Consider the following 17003-nt stretch of genomic DNA (forward strand, 5'->3'; position numbering starts at 1 on the left):
ATTTCAAGATGCATGTTTTGCAATAATATCTAGAGGAAATTAACACAGCTCAACGATAAGATAGAAGCAAAACTGTTAACATTATTTTGCAAATGCTCACCGAGGGAGCTTTCCTGAGAAACTCCAGTGAAGTGTTCTGTTGTGTCTAACACCAGACTACAGCTACCCAATAAGGAGAGATTCACACATACACACGTACAGTGCTAGACTTGCTCTGGGTGTGCTTCCAGCTTAGGTTCAGGGACCTTTGTAGTCCCTATGTCTACTTCTAACAGGGGAGCCCACGAGACCTCTCTCCCAGAGACTGTAAGACTTGTACTAAGCTTGTCTCAGCTCCAGTGTCTGAAAACAAGGGGGAATAATGAAGAGAGACAATCCTGCCCCGGTGGAGTATGTCACCTTCTCTGGAGGGTGCTGTAGCATCCCGACCAGGGGGGATTGTTATGCCTTGCTCATAAAGAGGCTTATGAAGAGTGGATTTTGTTGTCTTGGCTATGTACCAGATGACCACTTTTCCCCCTGCCCAATTGTCCAAGGAAGGGATGGCCCTAGGCTGCTGCAGAGCACAGGGGGGCTGGCTGCCAACTTTAGGTCGCAGAAGGCGCAGGGGCCTGGGCCCGTGGGGGCTTCGGAGCAGACGGGAGGGAGGAAGGGGCAGGCTGAAGGTGGGGGCCCTTATGCATACGACAAGGGCACCTCGGGGCCGCAGCTGAGCCAGTGGCCCAACTGTGCGCGGCGCTGCACAGCCAGAGCCAGACTCGCGCAGCCCAACAGGAGGGGCGCACTGGGACACTGAGGCCCGGGGAGAGTCCCGCGCGGGGGCCCGCTGGCTCCCAGCGCCGCGCCTCCCGCCGCCGCCGCCCCTTCTCCCGCAGCGCCCCCCTCTCACCCCGCAGTCTGCAGGGGCGGAGCCTGGCGGGCGGGCCGAGCCAATGGCGCCGGGGGGGCGGGGCCGGCGGCGGCCAATGGGGCGGGCCCCGCGGGGCGGTGGGCCGGCGCGCGGCGCGGCCGGGGCCGGCAGTGGAGCGGCGGCGGAGCGGGCGGGCGCTCGCTGGCCAGGGCGCTGCGCAAAGACTCTCCCCGCGCCGGCTCCGGCTCCGCTCCGCGCCCTTCCCCGCCGCCGCCGATGGAAGAGATGGAAGAGGAGCTGAAATGCCCCGTGTGCGGCTCCTTCTACCGGGAGCCCCTCATCCTGCCCTGCTCGCACAGCCTGTGCCAGGCCTGCGCCCGCAACATCCTGGTGCAGACGCCCGAGGCCGAGTCCCCGCAGAGCCGCCGGGCCTCGGGCGTCTCCGACTACGACTACCTGGACCTGGACAAGATGAGCCTGTACAGCGAGGCGGACAGCGGCTACGGCTCCTACGGCGGCTTCGCCAGCGCGCCCACCACCCCGTGCCAGAAGTCGCCCAACGGGGTGCGGGTCTTCCCGCCCGCCGTGCCGCCGCCGCCCCACCTGCCGCCGCCGGCCGCCCTGGCCCCCGTGCCCCGCAACGCCTGCCTCACCTGCCCGCAGTGCCACCGCAGCCTGATCCTGGACGAGCGGGGGCTGCGCGGCTTCCCCAAGAACCGGGTGCTGGAGGGGGTGATCGACCGCTACCAGCAGAGCAAGGCGGCCGCGCTGCGCTGCCAGCTGTGCGAGAAGGCGCCCAAGGAGGCCACGGTGATGTGCGAGCAGTGCGACGTCTTCTACTGCGAGCCCTGCCGGCTGCGCTGCCACCCGCCCCGCGGCCCGCTGGCCAAGCACCGCCTGGTGCCGCCGGCCCAGGGCCGGGTGAGCCGCCGGCTCAGCCCCCGCAAGATCTCCACCTGCACGGACCACGAGCTGGAGAACCACAGCATGTACTGCGTGCAGTGCAAGATGCCCGTGTGCTACCAGTGCCTGGAGGAGGGCAAGCACTCCAGCCACGAGGTCAAGGCCCTGGGCGCCATGTGGAAGCTGCACAAGGTGAGGGCTGCCGCCGGAGGTGGCCAAGGGCTGCTCAGAGGGGGGCAGGGCTCAGACCTGCCGCTGGGAGCCAGCCCTGGGGGGGGGTGGGGGGGTCGGTCTGTCTGTTTGTCTGTCTATGGAGCCGGTCTGTCTGTCCACCTCCCCCGGGGCTGTTCTGTAGCGCCCGTCTCCGTGGTGTCGAGGCACTGGCATGCTTGGTGTCCCCTCTGCCCTTGCTAGCCCCAGCGCTGTGAACCGGGGCCTTTTTCTTTCTGAAGTGGGCGGAAGATGGGGGGAGAGTGCACCCCAATGTAATTCTTGCGCGTTATCCATAAGCAGCCGGGCTGGTGCTGCCTGCAGTCATTCATCCTTCCCCAGGCTCCCCTGGACTTCAGAGAGGGTTTTTGGCTAAGGAAGGGGTAAGCACAGCAGGGGCTGGCCTAGGGTGGGCAGATGCATCTGCTCAGAGTACCGGCCAGGTAGGTAACAGGGCATGAAGGTTTGCAAAGGGCAAGTGTGCAGGCCTCCTGGGGCGCAGAGTGCCAGAGCTTGACACAAAGGGCTATGTGTGGGCTGTGCATCTCTGTGTACCCTCAGTCATCTGGAGTTGGGGGGAGATGAGGAGGAAGGTTGGGAAAGGGTAGGCAGCTCCCTGGCTACATGCTTTACTGTATACGGATCAGCTTTTCTTGTGCTCTCCCACTTTATAATGCACCTTCTTTGGCAAAGGGCGGGTTAGGAGACTCCTGTAATGAAGCAGAATATTGAGAGGGGGCTGCGATTCCCACTCCTCCCCCCATGCTGAGAAGTTCATTTTTAATCCAGGACTGGGATGCAGAGTTGGCCGGGGAGCTGGTGAATACCGGTTTAAACCCAGAACCTGGGATTTTATTAGAATACATGAATGAAAATGACTGAAAAATAGTTAACAATCTGATACTGGATTTGCAGTAATCTGGTCTGTTTAGTTCTAATGAAAGGGAATAAAATAAAACCCCAAAGAGCCTCTACTTAAAGCTGAGTGCTGTTGTCTTGGCTACCTCAAAGAGAACCTTCTCAATCTGGGAGTTCCCCTTCTGTGTTTAGCAGTGAAAATTAGCTGTTTGTTTAGTAAACAAAGAAGGGGGATTCCCAGATTGAGAAGTTTCTCTCTGAGGTAAACTGCCAAAGGTACTGCCCAGTCCAGTACTCTCTCTCAACCTGGCTGGCTGGAATGCAAGTGTTGGAGCTGAACAATGTGAGTACCGTGACTCACGTTGAAATATTTCAAGATGCGCAAAGGTGGAAGACCGCTTGACCCGATTCATGGTTATTTTGAGAGAGTTCAGGAAGGTGGCACAGAGAGTCTTAGATGCCGAAATTGCAAAGAAAAAGTGAGTGGGAAGGCGGACCGTATGAGGAAACATTTCGCAAAATGCAGCGAAAAGAACAATGAGATACCGGAACCACTGACTTTGGCTAAACATGTGCGAGTATTAGAATCAGCTGCTAAGGACAAAGGGTATTGACAAAACCGCACTGCCATTGCCAAGCACATGGAAAGAAAGCCAGATCCAGGTTGGCCAAAGACAACGAGAAGGAAGTGCCACGGTTTTTCAACCATGAAGGCATTTGTTGGTAACAAAACCAACTCTAGAACTGAAACGAAAGATTTGAAAATTGCAGAATTTTTTTATGGCTGTAATGTTCCCTTTTCTGTTATTGAGCATCCAATGTTTGAAGCAATGATCTGCTGCCTAAGGCCAGGCTACAAAGCACCCAGTTGAAAGCAGGTGGCAGGTGAACTATTAGACACCGTTACTGATGGTTTGAGGGTGGAAGTGCGCCATGAATTACATGGAAAAGCAGTTATGTTAATACAAGATGGCTGGAGTAATGTGCACAGTGACCCAGTGATAGCGAACTGGGTGCAGATAGGGAAAACTGTGATTTATGTATCCGCAGTTGATACTGGAAGTAATAAGAAGACTGGAAAGTACTATGCTACACTGGCAAGAGAAGCCAAGGATTTAGCCAATGAACTGTATGGTTGTGGTGTTAAGAGCTGCCTGACAGACAATGAGAGAACGATGCAAAGTATCAGAAGTGATTTGGAACTAGATGACGACACATTAGTTACGTATGGATGTGCATCACATTGACTCAATCTACTTGGACAAGACCTTACCCCAAGTGCTTTGGTGACACGTGTTGTAGATTTACAAAAGTATTTTCTTAATCACCATCAGCCTGCAGCCTGGTTAAAAGAATGCCAAGGATCTGTACAACCCTAAATCCCTGGTGACGCACAATGGAACAGTCAAATAACATGTCTGGAAACATACGTTAAAAATCAGCCACATTATCTCAGGATTGTGAGTGATCATGAGGCAGAACTTGAAGAGAGAGTGGTCAGTATAATTAATCAAGGTATTTACCAAGAAGCAAAGAACTTGATCAGTCAGTTGAAACCAATTGCCGGGGCATTTGACACACTCCAAAGGGACACATCAGCAGTTGCTGTTGCATGCGAAATATGGTTGGATCTACTGATAAATGAAGATCTTGCAGCACACAAAGCAAAAGTACAAAAGCGATTTCATGAGGCCATTACTCCTGTACACATGTTGACCAAACTCCTTCATCCAAAATATGCAGGAAAGAAATTGTCAGCTGAACAAGAAGAAATTGCCAGGCAGTGGTTGCTCAGCAAAAATCCCGACTTTCTGCCATATTTACTTGCATTTAAAGTAGAAGAAACTCCATATCCGAAATCAATGTTTTCATCCACTATCAAGGAAAAAGTTTCCCCTGTAACATGATGGAAGTATTTGAAGAATGCTGATATTCCATCTGACTTCATAGAACTGGTGGTCCAGCAAATTCAGTGGGCATAGAACGAATCTTTTCAAACATTGGATACATCCATTCAAAACTGAGGAATAGGCTTGGTCTATCCACTACATCAAAATTGGTCTTCTGCTACAGGATGCTGCATGGCCAAAAGGACCTGGAGTGGTAATCTGCAACTCTGCATGTTTCTGATGGCTGCTCTGCATTATTGTCAATTCCATGTTTTTGATTATTGTTGATAAAATATTGAAAACTGACATCTGAGTCATGACACCTATAACCTCCTTAAGAAAATACCAAACCGAAATGTACACAGACATTCTGATGCTCAGGTTTATAATCATATATATTAAATATGTCTACTGCAGTTTAACTTTTTTCTTTGCACAACCCTAAATTGATCCGCAGCCATATGTAACCACAATTGGAATAGGTACCTAAAACGAAGTGTAATGGGGTGTGCATTAACAAAACAGTTCTTAAAATAGAAAATGCCGTAAATGGAGACTAACTAGGTTTTCCTGGAGCGATTTTAAAAAAAAAAAAAACCCAAATCATTATTTGACCTGGTAAATCCACCGCTGGTAAATACCATACCATGCCTGCTCAGATGTATGTTGGTGACCTCCCGTTTAAGGTAACTAGGGCAGAAGCGACTTGGATGTAGGCAGACAGAGCTCAGTGAAATGTGTATTCTGATGAACCATGAAAGCATAGCCTCGTTACTCGGGCTAACGTTGAAATAATTGTCCCTCTGTAATAAACAGGAGCTAGAGGGTGGGGCACATTGGAAGGAGTAGGTGTGATGTAAGAGATATTGACATGTGTGCCCATCTCTCCCAACCCCTAATGAAATACTTTCCAGGAACATCTTCATTTATTCATGTTGTGTTTTGACACAACATATGGAGGCAAACAGCCCTGTGGAGAATACACCAGGACTGCTGTGCTGTAATTGAGTTCTCTGTAAATTGGGCATGGGGGTGGGGGGCGTTCTCCTTGCTGACAGGCTGTCACTTCGCTTGACAGCTGTGCTGTTCCGAATGGAAAAGGAATTAAAGGCTTGTGCTACACTAGGCAATAGTGTACGTGTGTTGGAAGGAGGATTGTTCTTCCGGCATTCAAAGAGCTGCAGTGTTACTACGGCTGGGATGCAATGGCTGCATTTTAAGTACAATATTATTAGGCTTGGAAGGATTAATTTTGACTGGTAAATGTCAGTAAACATCGTTTTCACCACACACACACACACACCGACAACAAATATTTCCATCGATAATCAAAATTTACAGATAGGCAGATTAAGAAACCTGCTGCCTGAGAATTTATTAGAGTTTGGTTTAAGGGTACTTGCATTGTATATTTGGACATATGATGTTGTGTTTATATTTCAATGGTTATAAAGCTTTAACTTGTTGAATTTCAACATCTACTGTCATTAAATCATTATTGTCTGACCACTTCCTTGCCTGATGTTCTGTCCCTCCCCATAATTTCCTGCAATTGTGGACATTTAAATCTACAAAAATAGGAAAAAAAATGCTTAAAAGTAAACATCGATATTATCCTTCACAATTATAGAAAAATAAAAATTAAATAAGAATGTAATATTATTGATAGCAACTAGTAGTTTTCACACTGATCTTTTGATGTCTGTATCATCCTGCTGCTGCATCTTACAGCCTGACTAACATATAGATCTACTAATGAAACTCTTCTGCATGTTGTGGTCCATCAGTGTGTTAATATGCCGTGAGCCCTCAACTACCGTGAGTGTTGTGCTAGGTTTTACAGTGGGTGAGAGAAACAGCTCTTTCCCATTGAGGAGAATTGTCTATTAATTTATCAAGAGCATCCTGTTTTCACATGGAGGACCCTTTGGGGCCAGATCTTCAGCTGGGGTAAATCAATACATCTCCTTTGAAGTCAATGGAGCTTTGCTGATACACAGGAGTGGAGGACCTTACCCCCCAAATCATGCATGTAAATGTCTCCAAAACAATAGAGCATCATGCGTAAGAGGTTTTTTCATTATGGTTTGGCTCTGAGCCTATTCCAGTTAACCCCTTATCTTCTGGTGCTCTTTAGCTCTGTTGCAGCAAAGCGCTGAATTATGTGCTTAAGTTTAAGCAAATGCGCAGTCCTGGTTACTTTAAAGTTTAAGCATACACATACAGTCTTTGGGGCTTTTGTTCTCTTGATTAGGCTTGGCTTTTCTAGTGTGTCTTCATTTTTAATGTCCTTTTAAAATAAAACGCTAGTGGAGAATTCTTGCTCTGTAAAGTCTTGTCTTCGGTGCCACACGAGCACACACAATTGGATTTTAATGCTGTTTGAAGTTATCATTTCTCATTCACATTTCCTCTTCTCCTGGAGAATTGAATCAGAATGTTAAATCGTGCTTTCTCCTGAGTCATCTGAAGTGTCTGCAGGTATTTGAAGGGCTTGCTGAGCTGCCTGCCGTGACCGAGAGGGGTTTAGTGTTGTTTTCCGCTGGGGATGTGTTAGGGCAGGAGGGGATCGTCTGTTAGCTGGCATTTGAGTGGGGGTATGGTTGTGTAATTGAATTTATGACAGAGAAGCCAGAGCATGGGTCAGTGCCTTTGAGATCTCATACATCACAATAAATCAATAACATCAACTATTTACGCATAGGGCACACCTGTGCTGCAGCTGGGAGGTGTCATTCCCAGCGTGGCTAGACATACATGCTCTAGCTCTGCTCCAGCTAGCATGCTAAAAATAGCAGCATGGCAGCTGGGGGTAGCTCCCTGAGTATGTACCTAGGATTTCAGCTGGGCTTGTACCCGAGCTGCTGCCAACGCCCCTGTAGCCACACGGCTATTTTCAGTGCACTAGAGTTAGCATGTGTACGCTTCCCGAGCTGAGAATTACACCTCCCAGCTGCAGTATAGCCATAGGTCTGATCATGCAGGGGGCCTGTGTGCCTCAGGGAAGGTACCAAGAGACCTCCAGCGGCCCCTTCTAGGGGACCCTCACAGAATCAGACCCTTAAACGCAACCAAGCCTGGCTAAAAGAGCTACTTTCAAAGACTGAGAAATATTGTTCCTATTTGCTTAGTCATTTTGCTGTGACAGAGATGGATTATTGGCTCAAACGCCGCTCTGAAGCTTGCAAGAAGGAATGACAAAGATTGCCTGTACATTGTGAACCACCTGCATAATTATAATACATGCAAAATATACTTTGCACTACATTATCATTAATTTTAATAAAAGATTAACATGATCATTGGTTAAATCTATGATGAACGAAGAATGCCTTGAAAGCAATATTTATATATCGATATGCCCATGCAATTGCTGTTAAATACAGTTTGCTTTACTTAGGAATGAGATCAACCAGCTCCCTCTATACAGTTCTTTAATGAGTGACCCAGTTTTTCACCATCCCGTGAAAGCGGGCTGAATGCATCGTTCTCTCAGATGATTATTTCAAAACACTAGCTGCATTGGGGCACATTTAACCATACATATTTCAGAGAGCAGTGACTTTGAAAGTGCACACAGATAAAGAGAGAAATCCTTTTCTTAGCTGTTCTGTTTTCCACGGCAGCTGTTGAAAACACCTTCATGCGAACATAGAGGAAAATGGCTTTACAGTCTGAAACATCCTCATTTTAAAAATATACAAAAATTGCTGCTCTCTGGACTTGTTCTGTCAAAGGGAAAACCACAACATGGGTCTAAGTACTATTCCTTGCACCTCCCAAGCTCCTCTTGATCTCAGTGGGAAATCTGAGAGTATAATGTTTGTTATTCATTATTATTATTTATTATTTTATTTATTATTAATCGTGTTTATTACAGCAGTGCCTAAGGGCCAACCAAGCATGGGGGCCTGTAGCAAAGTTGGTGACCCGGCGCGGCACCTCCTGCTGGTCATCTTGGGAATTAGCTCTCCAGCATATGGAGCGCCTCCTCCTGGCCAGTGTCTCACCTGCCACTGGCCCCATGTCCCTCCCAGACCCGGGTGCCCCTTATCCTGGGTTCTGCCCTCGCAGTACCCCCACACTGTGGGTCTCCCCTCCCAGGGAAACCCCCAACCCTCTAAACCCACCTTGCCTCAGTGGCTACTGCCCATTATGTAGCCCCTGCTCACTGGGGCAGACTGCAGTCTGTAATGGCCACTCATCATTGGCAAGGGGTTAGGACCTGCTGCCTTTGCCTATCCCCGGGCTGCCCCTTTGCAGCCCCAGTCCCTTTTGGGCCTTTACCAAGGCCTCAGCCTGGGGTTTTACCAGGCTGGAGCTCCCCAGCTCCCTTGCCCTATTCCCCAGCACTGTTCTGCCTCAGGTACCCTTCTCTCTCAGGCAGCCAGGTCCTTCTCCCTCCAGAGCTAGAGAGACTCGCTCAGCTCCTGGCTCACAGCCCTTTTCTAGGGCCAGCTGTGGCTGCTTCCCCCAGTCAGCCTAGCCTTTCACAGCTGCAGCTCTCTTCGGGGCTGCTTTTAATCCCTGTTCTTCAGGAGTGGGGCTGCCCACTACAGGGCCCATTGTGCAAAGTGCTGTACAGATGGCGTAGTAGGCGGTCCCTGCCCTGAAGACCTTACAGTCTAAATAGACAAGACAGAACCACAGTATGAAGGCTATACCACAAGAATGCCAACACAGACTTTTGCCAAGGATTAAATATGTTTACAGGTTTTCTGAGTTAGTCACTGAAAAGGCCTTGGCATGGTTATTTCTGTCTCTCTAAGGGTTTTAGCCTGCTGCCCCTCACTATAGTATCAACAGCAATAACAAAATCCCTAGTGGACTCAATGAGGTCACTGGCTCTTCTTCCTCTTTGGGATAAAAACTCTCCTTGGGGTTGTGTTTTTGTTTTTGCCTTTTTAGATGGACTTGTTTTGTGTTGATTTGTTTGAGTGTTGTTTGGGGGCGTTATTCGGGTTGCTTGGGGTTTATTGGGTAGGAATGTCATTGTCGGGAGTCTGATTTGTGTGGTGGAAAGATCTGTTATATGTTAGCCCTAGTCCCAAATGCCCCGTCACAACCCACATTAGTGCAACCCAGAGATTTGTTTTTCATCCTTTGTACAATTAAGGGATTCAGCTGCCCTGACATAGCATGCAGGAAACTGCCACAGGAGATCACTGAAATATTTGATGACTCACTTGCAGTGCAAATACACTGGCATCCGGATCAAATTTTATGGCTTATTCACAAACACAACCATTTGCAACAAATCAGGATACACACGACTGGCAGAAAGAAAGATACAGGAAGGGAATTGGAAGAAAAAAGGGGGCTTTTGTGGCAGACCCTTTCTGCATGGCTTGGCACGGTTCTGTTCCTGCTGCTGGAATCAGAAATCTCGCTGCTGACTTGCAGCAGTGATCTTTTGGGGTCGGCTGGGCTGAAATTTCAGTCGACACACTTGGACTTAGCAGGAGGCCCTTTTGGAGTCTAGTGTGTTGCTGGGGTATCAAGAAGAGCAGAAAGGAACTAAGACAGAGGTACAGCAGAGATCAAATGAGATGTCACATCCCCTCCTTCGGATTCCACACCCTTTTTTTTTATTTGTTTGTTTTTAATAGTGCAAGCTAAGCAGCTCAACAAACAGCCAATGTATGCTATGAGTTGGGTACCTGAATACGCCATGCAACTTCCCCAGCCATTCAGGCACATCAACGTGGTCTTATCTTCTATACGCTGGAGGGGAGGGATAGGATACAGAAGGACCTAGACAAATTGGAGGATTGGGCCAAAAGAAATCTGATGAGGTTCAATAAGGATAAGTGCAGAGTCCTGCACTTAGGATGGAAGAATCCAATGCACCGCTACAGACTAGGGACCGAATGGCTAGGCAGCAGTTCTGCGGAAAAGGACCTAGGGGTGACAGTGGACGAGAAGCTGGATATGAGTCAGCAGTGTGCCCTTGTTGCCAAGAAGGCCAATGGCATTTTGGGATGTATAAGTAGGGGCATAGCGAGCAGATCGAGGGACGTGATCGTTCCCTTCTATTCGACATTGGTGAGGCCTCATCTGGAGTACTGTGTCCAGTTTTGGGCCCCACACTACAAGAAGGATGTGGATAAATTGGAGAGAGTCCAGCGAAGGGCAACAAAAATGATTAGGGGTCTAGAACACATGACTTATGAGGAGAGGCTGAGGGAACTGGGATTGTTTAGCCTGCAGAAGAGAAGAATGAGGGGGGATTTGATAGCTGCTTTCAACTACCTGAAAGGGGGTTCCAAAGAGGATGGCTCTAGACTGTTCTCAATGGTAGCAGATGACAGAACGAGGAGTAATGGTCTCAAGTTGCAGTGGGGGAGGTTTAGATTGGATATTAGGAAAAACTTTTTCACTAGGATGGTGGTGAAACACTGGAATGCGTTACCTAGGGAGGTGGTAGAATCTCCTTCCTTAGAGGTTTTTAAGGTCAGGCTTGACAAAGCCCTGGCTGGGATGATTTAACTGGGAATTGGTCCTGCTTCGAGCAGGGGGTTGGACTAGATGACCTTCAGGGGTCCCTTCCAACCCTGATATTCTATGATTCTTCTCCTCCTCCATCATCTCTTTCTTCCTGATGTGACTTGGCATCAGAGGATCATCCCTGTAAGACCATAAGAGTGTAGAATGGGAAGGGACCTCCTGGTCATGCAGTCCAGTCCCAGCTATCATGGGCAACCTCGGCGTACCATCCTGTTCATAAATTTATCAAGCTCTGTCTTAAAACCAGTTAGGGTTTCCTGCCCCCGCTCCTCTTATGGGGAGGCCGTCCCAAAACCTCACTCCTCTGCCCATTAGAAACCTTCTTCTGATTTCCAGCCTAATTTACTCAGGGTCCATTCATCCCCATTTGTTCTTCTGCCAACATTGTTCTTTACTGAAACAGCTCTTCTCCCTCCCTGATGTATTCTGACGACCGCCTCATTCAGGCGTTCAGTGTAACATCGCTCACAAGTGAGAGAGACCTGCTGACGGGAGCCCCCACCACCCGGGTGAACCAAACGTTTCCACCCTTACTGGTGCTGAGCGCCACAGTGCTCTGTGAGCAGTGCCGCTGAGTTTAAGACCGTGTTGAGAGCTGGCATTTCTAACCTACCCTCAGAGTTCTGCAATGGGCTTTTAGAATTGCATTTTCTCTATGTAGCTGTTTTGAACAATTTTCCCTAGAAAACTAAGCAAGAGCTCTGAGTTTAGGTCCAGGCTCAATTTTAATGAACAAGAGGAAACACCCTTCTTCTCCTAAGGGTGGGGAGCGAAGCAACAGGAATGGTGGGCTGTCATTTTTTCCACATCTATCTCTTTAAAATTGCTTTTGCATTTTTAGCCAATAGATCTTGAATGGGACCAGTGTCCACCCATGACTCTGAAAACGAAGCAGATTAGGAGACGGATCCAATTCCCAGTGCACTCAGTGAAAAGACTCCCACTGATTTTAGTGGAAGTTGGATTGGGCCCTAGATTGTAGGTTTCAAGTGGGATTTTAAGTGGTGATGGGCCTTGTACTGGTTGATCTGCCCAGGAGAGAATTTCACCTCCCAGAACAAGTCCATGGTAGCCCTCTTGTCTGATGGTGGATCTTTGCCCGTGCATCATCTGGGGAATCTCAGGTCATGGCAATTTTAATGGCTCACAGTAACAAAACAAGGGCTTCACAAGAGACACTCCAATCTTTTATAGGCTGTCAGTAGGGAGAGGCTAATTGACTAACGTGTGATCTGAATATCTGTTGATCCAGGATGATGATGGAACAGATGAGGCAAGTGATGCAAAGAAGAGCTAATCTTTTATGAGTCATGAAATGAAAGTTCTTGTGAACTTAATTTTCTGCCTGCTGCTCTGCTCATCTGCACAAATAGAAACTGAATAATGCTTCCTACACACTAGTATCTGCCTTAGGGACAGTAAGAGTCAGAGCAGGCAGCAGAGTCAAGGTACTGAATGGAAGACAGCGTTATTAATTAACTTACTTGCCTGGCCCAGCTTTATGTCATCTGCTGGAAAAAGAAGCTTTTGTAGGTAACTGCTTTCTTGTGACACATAGTCGCGGGCTCTAGAGGGATTCCCTTAACACATGATGCTCATGGGAAAGATCCGAGGAGTCGCTTTGCAGACAAAGCTGTATTTGCATTTGCGAAGTAAAGCATTCACTATTAAAACAAGAGAGGCTAGAATCTGCACTTTCCCAAGCCTCAGCGTTTTACTAGAATCCCAGTTTTTTGTTTTTGTTTTTTCCCACAGCCTCTTCATTCTTGCTTCCCAATGGCTAACTTCATTCCCGACCCCTTCATTTTTCTTTCTGATTCCTGGAGGCAGATGCTCAGCTGATGGAAATGAGCGCAGATCCTTTGAAATCAAAGTGAGGTCAAAGTTTCATTGAGGTCAATAGAGTTACATCAGTTTACATCAGCTGAGGATCCCGCCCCTGATGGTCTTTAGTCTTGCTTTCCATAAATGTGTATTTCGTATGGCTTTCTGTCCATTTTTTTTTTCAAGCTATGCTGCAGTTAACAGAATAATATGCAATCCAGAATAGCTAATTAATCAAAGCTAATTTAATACATCCAGTTTTATAGCACATTCTGGAGGATTTTGTGCTGCACTGGATGCTAGTAAAAGCCCTTTCAAACACTTGCAAATGAAAATGGACTCTGGGCCATATCTTCAGATGGTGTAAATCAGTACAGCTCCACTGACCTGAGTGGTGATTCCTAAAATGAGTTGATTTCAGTGAAGTTATGTTGAGTTACACCAGATGAGTATCTAGGACCAGATTTCTAAAGGTCTTCAGGTGCTTAAAGATGCAGATAGGTGCCTAGTGGCCAATGGGAGTTCGGTGCCTACGTGCTCTGGAAAATCCCACTAGATGCCTGTCTGCATCTTTAGGCACCTAGATACCTTTAAAAACCTGGTCCAAATTCCTTGTTTTTTAATGGAAAATTAATTTCAGCCATTTCCATAAATGAGGATCTTCTAGTCCTGATTCGCCTCACACTTACACTGGTGTAAATCAGGAGTAACTCAGTTGAAGTCAGTGGAGATAGACTGGTTTAAAACCAGCGTCATTGGGAGGTGAATGAGACATCCTGTATTTCTGTTGGAAGCTGCAGCTGGTAGCAATGTGTCCTTTGATTCTCTGTATTCCAAGGATGAGAAAGCAGATGATTTAACATGCAGTGTAAACATTGCACAGGGTATCAAGTAAAAGATGTTAAGAGTGAAAAAACATTGTTTATATTTAAGCTTCACAAGGTGCACAGTGAGAACAAACAGAGTACGCCCGCAGAGTTCAGCCAGGAATACTGTCCCAAGGAGATTATGCTTCTGTTCATCCGTGCTGTTTCTTCTCACTCCTCAATAAAAAAACAATCCCCCACGGTCAGAGGGGTCATATCTTAAATAGATCGTCTCGTTTATTCATTTATATTCCCCCATTCTGTGAAGCTCCTGCCCTTTCCATCACTCTATTAGAAATCTTGGCTGTGCATAACTGAGAAATTGTACTGTATTTCCATGACAATAACCACTTGTGGTTAATCTTTTAACCAAATAAGAGGGTTGTTCAAGAAACAAAAGGAAAGGGCTAGTCTTTTAGAGGCTGTGAACCTTCTTATAGGCCATATGCTTTCTAGACATAAGAACAAATCATTCTGAAATATGAAACATTCTTTCTTAGAATGTGAAGAAACTTCTGACCTCATTTGACATCACATGGTGGCATTTCCATCCAAGCTGTTGTTTAAAACAGTCATTTTCAAACTGGCTAACAGCTGCCTTTGCAGAAAGGGCTTTTTCTTTAAAAAACGCCTTTTTTCCTCAAAGAGAATCATTTACAAATGAGGCTCAACCCCGTGTCATTACACTGCCGCAAAGCTACACATTGTGATGTTCTTCTTTTAAACATTACATGGGCAGCAGTTTTTTGTTCCAATTTGATCATGGCTAAGCCTTCCTCTGTATTTAGGATTTTCTTTGCTCTATTCGGGGTGGTAGATTGCCTGGCAAACAGTCCAGCTCATCCTTACGCTCATGCAAGGTATCCCCACTCATTCCAAGTGGAAGAATTGTTGGAGTATGTGAAGTAGTTAACCAAACCGGACTAATAGAATGAATCCCTGACAAACACCATGCAGGTAACACTGAGGCTGACCTATCTGAATTCCAGTTATCGTAAAGGATCTAAATGATTCCTATTATGTTGACCTCATGAGGGAAAAATACTAAGCTTCCTGGACAATGGAAAATATAGTTAAGCTTGGAAGAATTCAATTTTTATTCATAAATGTTGGTAAACGTCGATTTCACAAACTAGTGAAAAAGTATTTCCGCCCATAATGGTTGAAATTTACAGAAAGGCAAAGTACCAAAAAGGTGCTGTTTGAGAATTTATTGGAGTTTGATTTAAGGATATTTATGTTGTATATTTTGACATGATGTTGACAATTTGTGTTTTAATGGTTATAAAGCTGTAATTTTTTGAAATTCAACATCTGCTGTCCTTAAATAATTGTTGTTTGACCATAGAATTCCCAGTTGTTTAGATCTCAAGCAAAGCTCATGGGGGAATTGGTTGCAATTAGAGCTGGGTGAAATTTTTCATGCAAATTATTTTTTACACTGAAAAATTCCAATGCAGGTGGACCGAAACAATTCATAGATCTTTGTCGATTTCTGCTAATTGTTTCGGTCGAATAAATTTTTTTGAAAAAAGAGAAGTCAAAACAAAATGTTTTCACTTTTTTGTTTCAGAAAGACTTTTTTCATTTTGGAATGTTACTCAATTTTATTCTGTTTTAAATATGTTATGAAACCCACAAAGATGAAATGAAGCGTTTTGGTTTGAACAAAAAGTTTCATGTGATCTCAAATGATTTGTGTGTGTGTTACTTTTCCAGTTTACCAAAGAAACCGGAAAAAAAATCTGTTTCGGGTTGATCCGAACCAATTTTTTTTCTTTAAGTTCAACCACCACACTGAAAAATCTGTAATTCTCATAGCTCGAGTTGCAACATATCTTTTTATTTTGCACATTTGGGGCCACATCATTCTGTTGGTGTGTAACGGAGTGTGACCCAGGTGCAACCGAGGGCAGGAGCTGGCCCTTATGTTTTACAATACACAATATTCTGGGATTGATTGATAATCCTGGCAGGTGGATGGAGAAATGTAGTATTATAATATCTTAAACAAGGGGGCAGAACTTGTAGCTAGAAAAAGAAAGTGAACGTTTGTTTTGAACATTCTCTTAAGCCAGCAGTTGCCCTAACAACAAATTAGATAGTCAAGACTTGAGGCTGCAAGATGTCTTGTTGAACTACCCAAAAACACAGGTTTCAGAGTAGCAGCTGTGTTAGTCTGTATTCGCAAAAAGAACAGGAGGACTAGTGGCACCTTAGAGACTAATAAATCTATTTGAGCATAAGCTTTTGTGAGCTACAGCTCACTTCATTGGATGCATTCAGTGGACAATACAGTGGGGAGATTTATATACATAGAGAACATGAAACAATGGGAGTTACCATACACACTGTAATGAGTGATCACTTAAGGTGAGCTATTACCAGCAGGAGAGCGGGGGTGGGGGGGTAGCCTTTTAATCAAGGTGGGCCATTTCCAGCAGTTGACAAGAACGTCTGAGGAAGAGGGGGGGAATAAACATGGGGAAATAGTTTTACTTTGTGTAATGACCCATCCACTCCCAGTCTCTATTCAAGCCTAAGTTAATTGTATCCAGTTTGCAAATTAATTCCTGTTCAGCAGTCTCTCGTTGGAGTCTGTTTTTGAAGTCTTTTTGTTGTAATATTGCAACTTTTAGGTCTGTAATCGAGTGACCAGAGAGATTGAAGTGTTCTCCGACTGGTTTATGAATGTTCTAATTCTTGATATCTGATTTGTGTCCATTTATTCTTTTACGTAGAGACTGTCCAGTTTGACCAGTGTACATGGCAGAGGGGCATTGCTGGCACATGATGGCATATATCACATTGGTCCATGTGCAGGTGAACAAGCCTCTGATAGTGTGGCTGATGTGATTAGTCCCTATGATGGTGTCCCCTGAATAGATAAGTGGACACAGTTGGCAACGGGCTTTGTTGCAAGGATAGGTTCCTGGGTTAGTGTTTTTGTTGTGGGGTGTGGTTGCTGGTGAGTATTTGCTTCAAGTTGGGGGGCTGTCTGTAAGCAAGGACTGGCCTGTCTCCCAAGATCTGTGAGAGTGATGGGTCATCCTTCAGGATAGGTTGTAGATCGCTGATGATGCCTTGGAGAGGTTT

At 46.3% G+C, this 17003-nt stretch overlaps 1 protein-coding gene across 6 annotated transcripts in view; it reads left to right on the top strand.

Annotated features, from left to right (window-relative positions):
• Positions 1-1123: 1123 nt before the first annotated feature.
• The window catches only part of TRIM9 (tripartite motif containing 9), a 127868-nt gene continuing 111988 nt past the window's right edge, over positions 1124-17003 (top strand). For all 6 annotated transcript variants that reach the window (XM_077819662.1, XM_077819664.1, XM_077819659.1 and 3 more), the window contains exon 1: positions 1124-1945. In XM_077819662.1, the coding sequence (XP_077675788.1) occupies positions 1127-1945 (819 nt within the window). In that variant the 5' untranslated portion in view covers positions 1124-1126. The remainder of the gene's footprint in view (positions 1946-17003) is intronic.

This window comes from Eretmochelys imbricata, chromosome 6 (assembly GCF_965152235.1).
Source record: "Eretmochelys imbricata isolate rEreImb1 chromosome 6, rEreImb1.hap1, whole genome shotgun sequence".
Taxonomy (NCBI): Eukaryota; Metazoa; Chordata; order Testudines; family Cheloniidae; genus Eretmochelys; species Eretmochelys imbricata.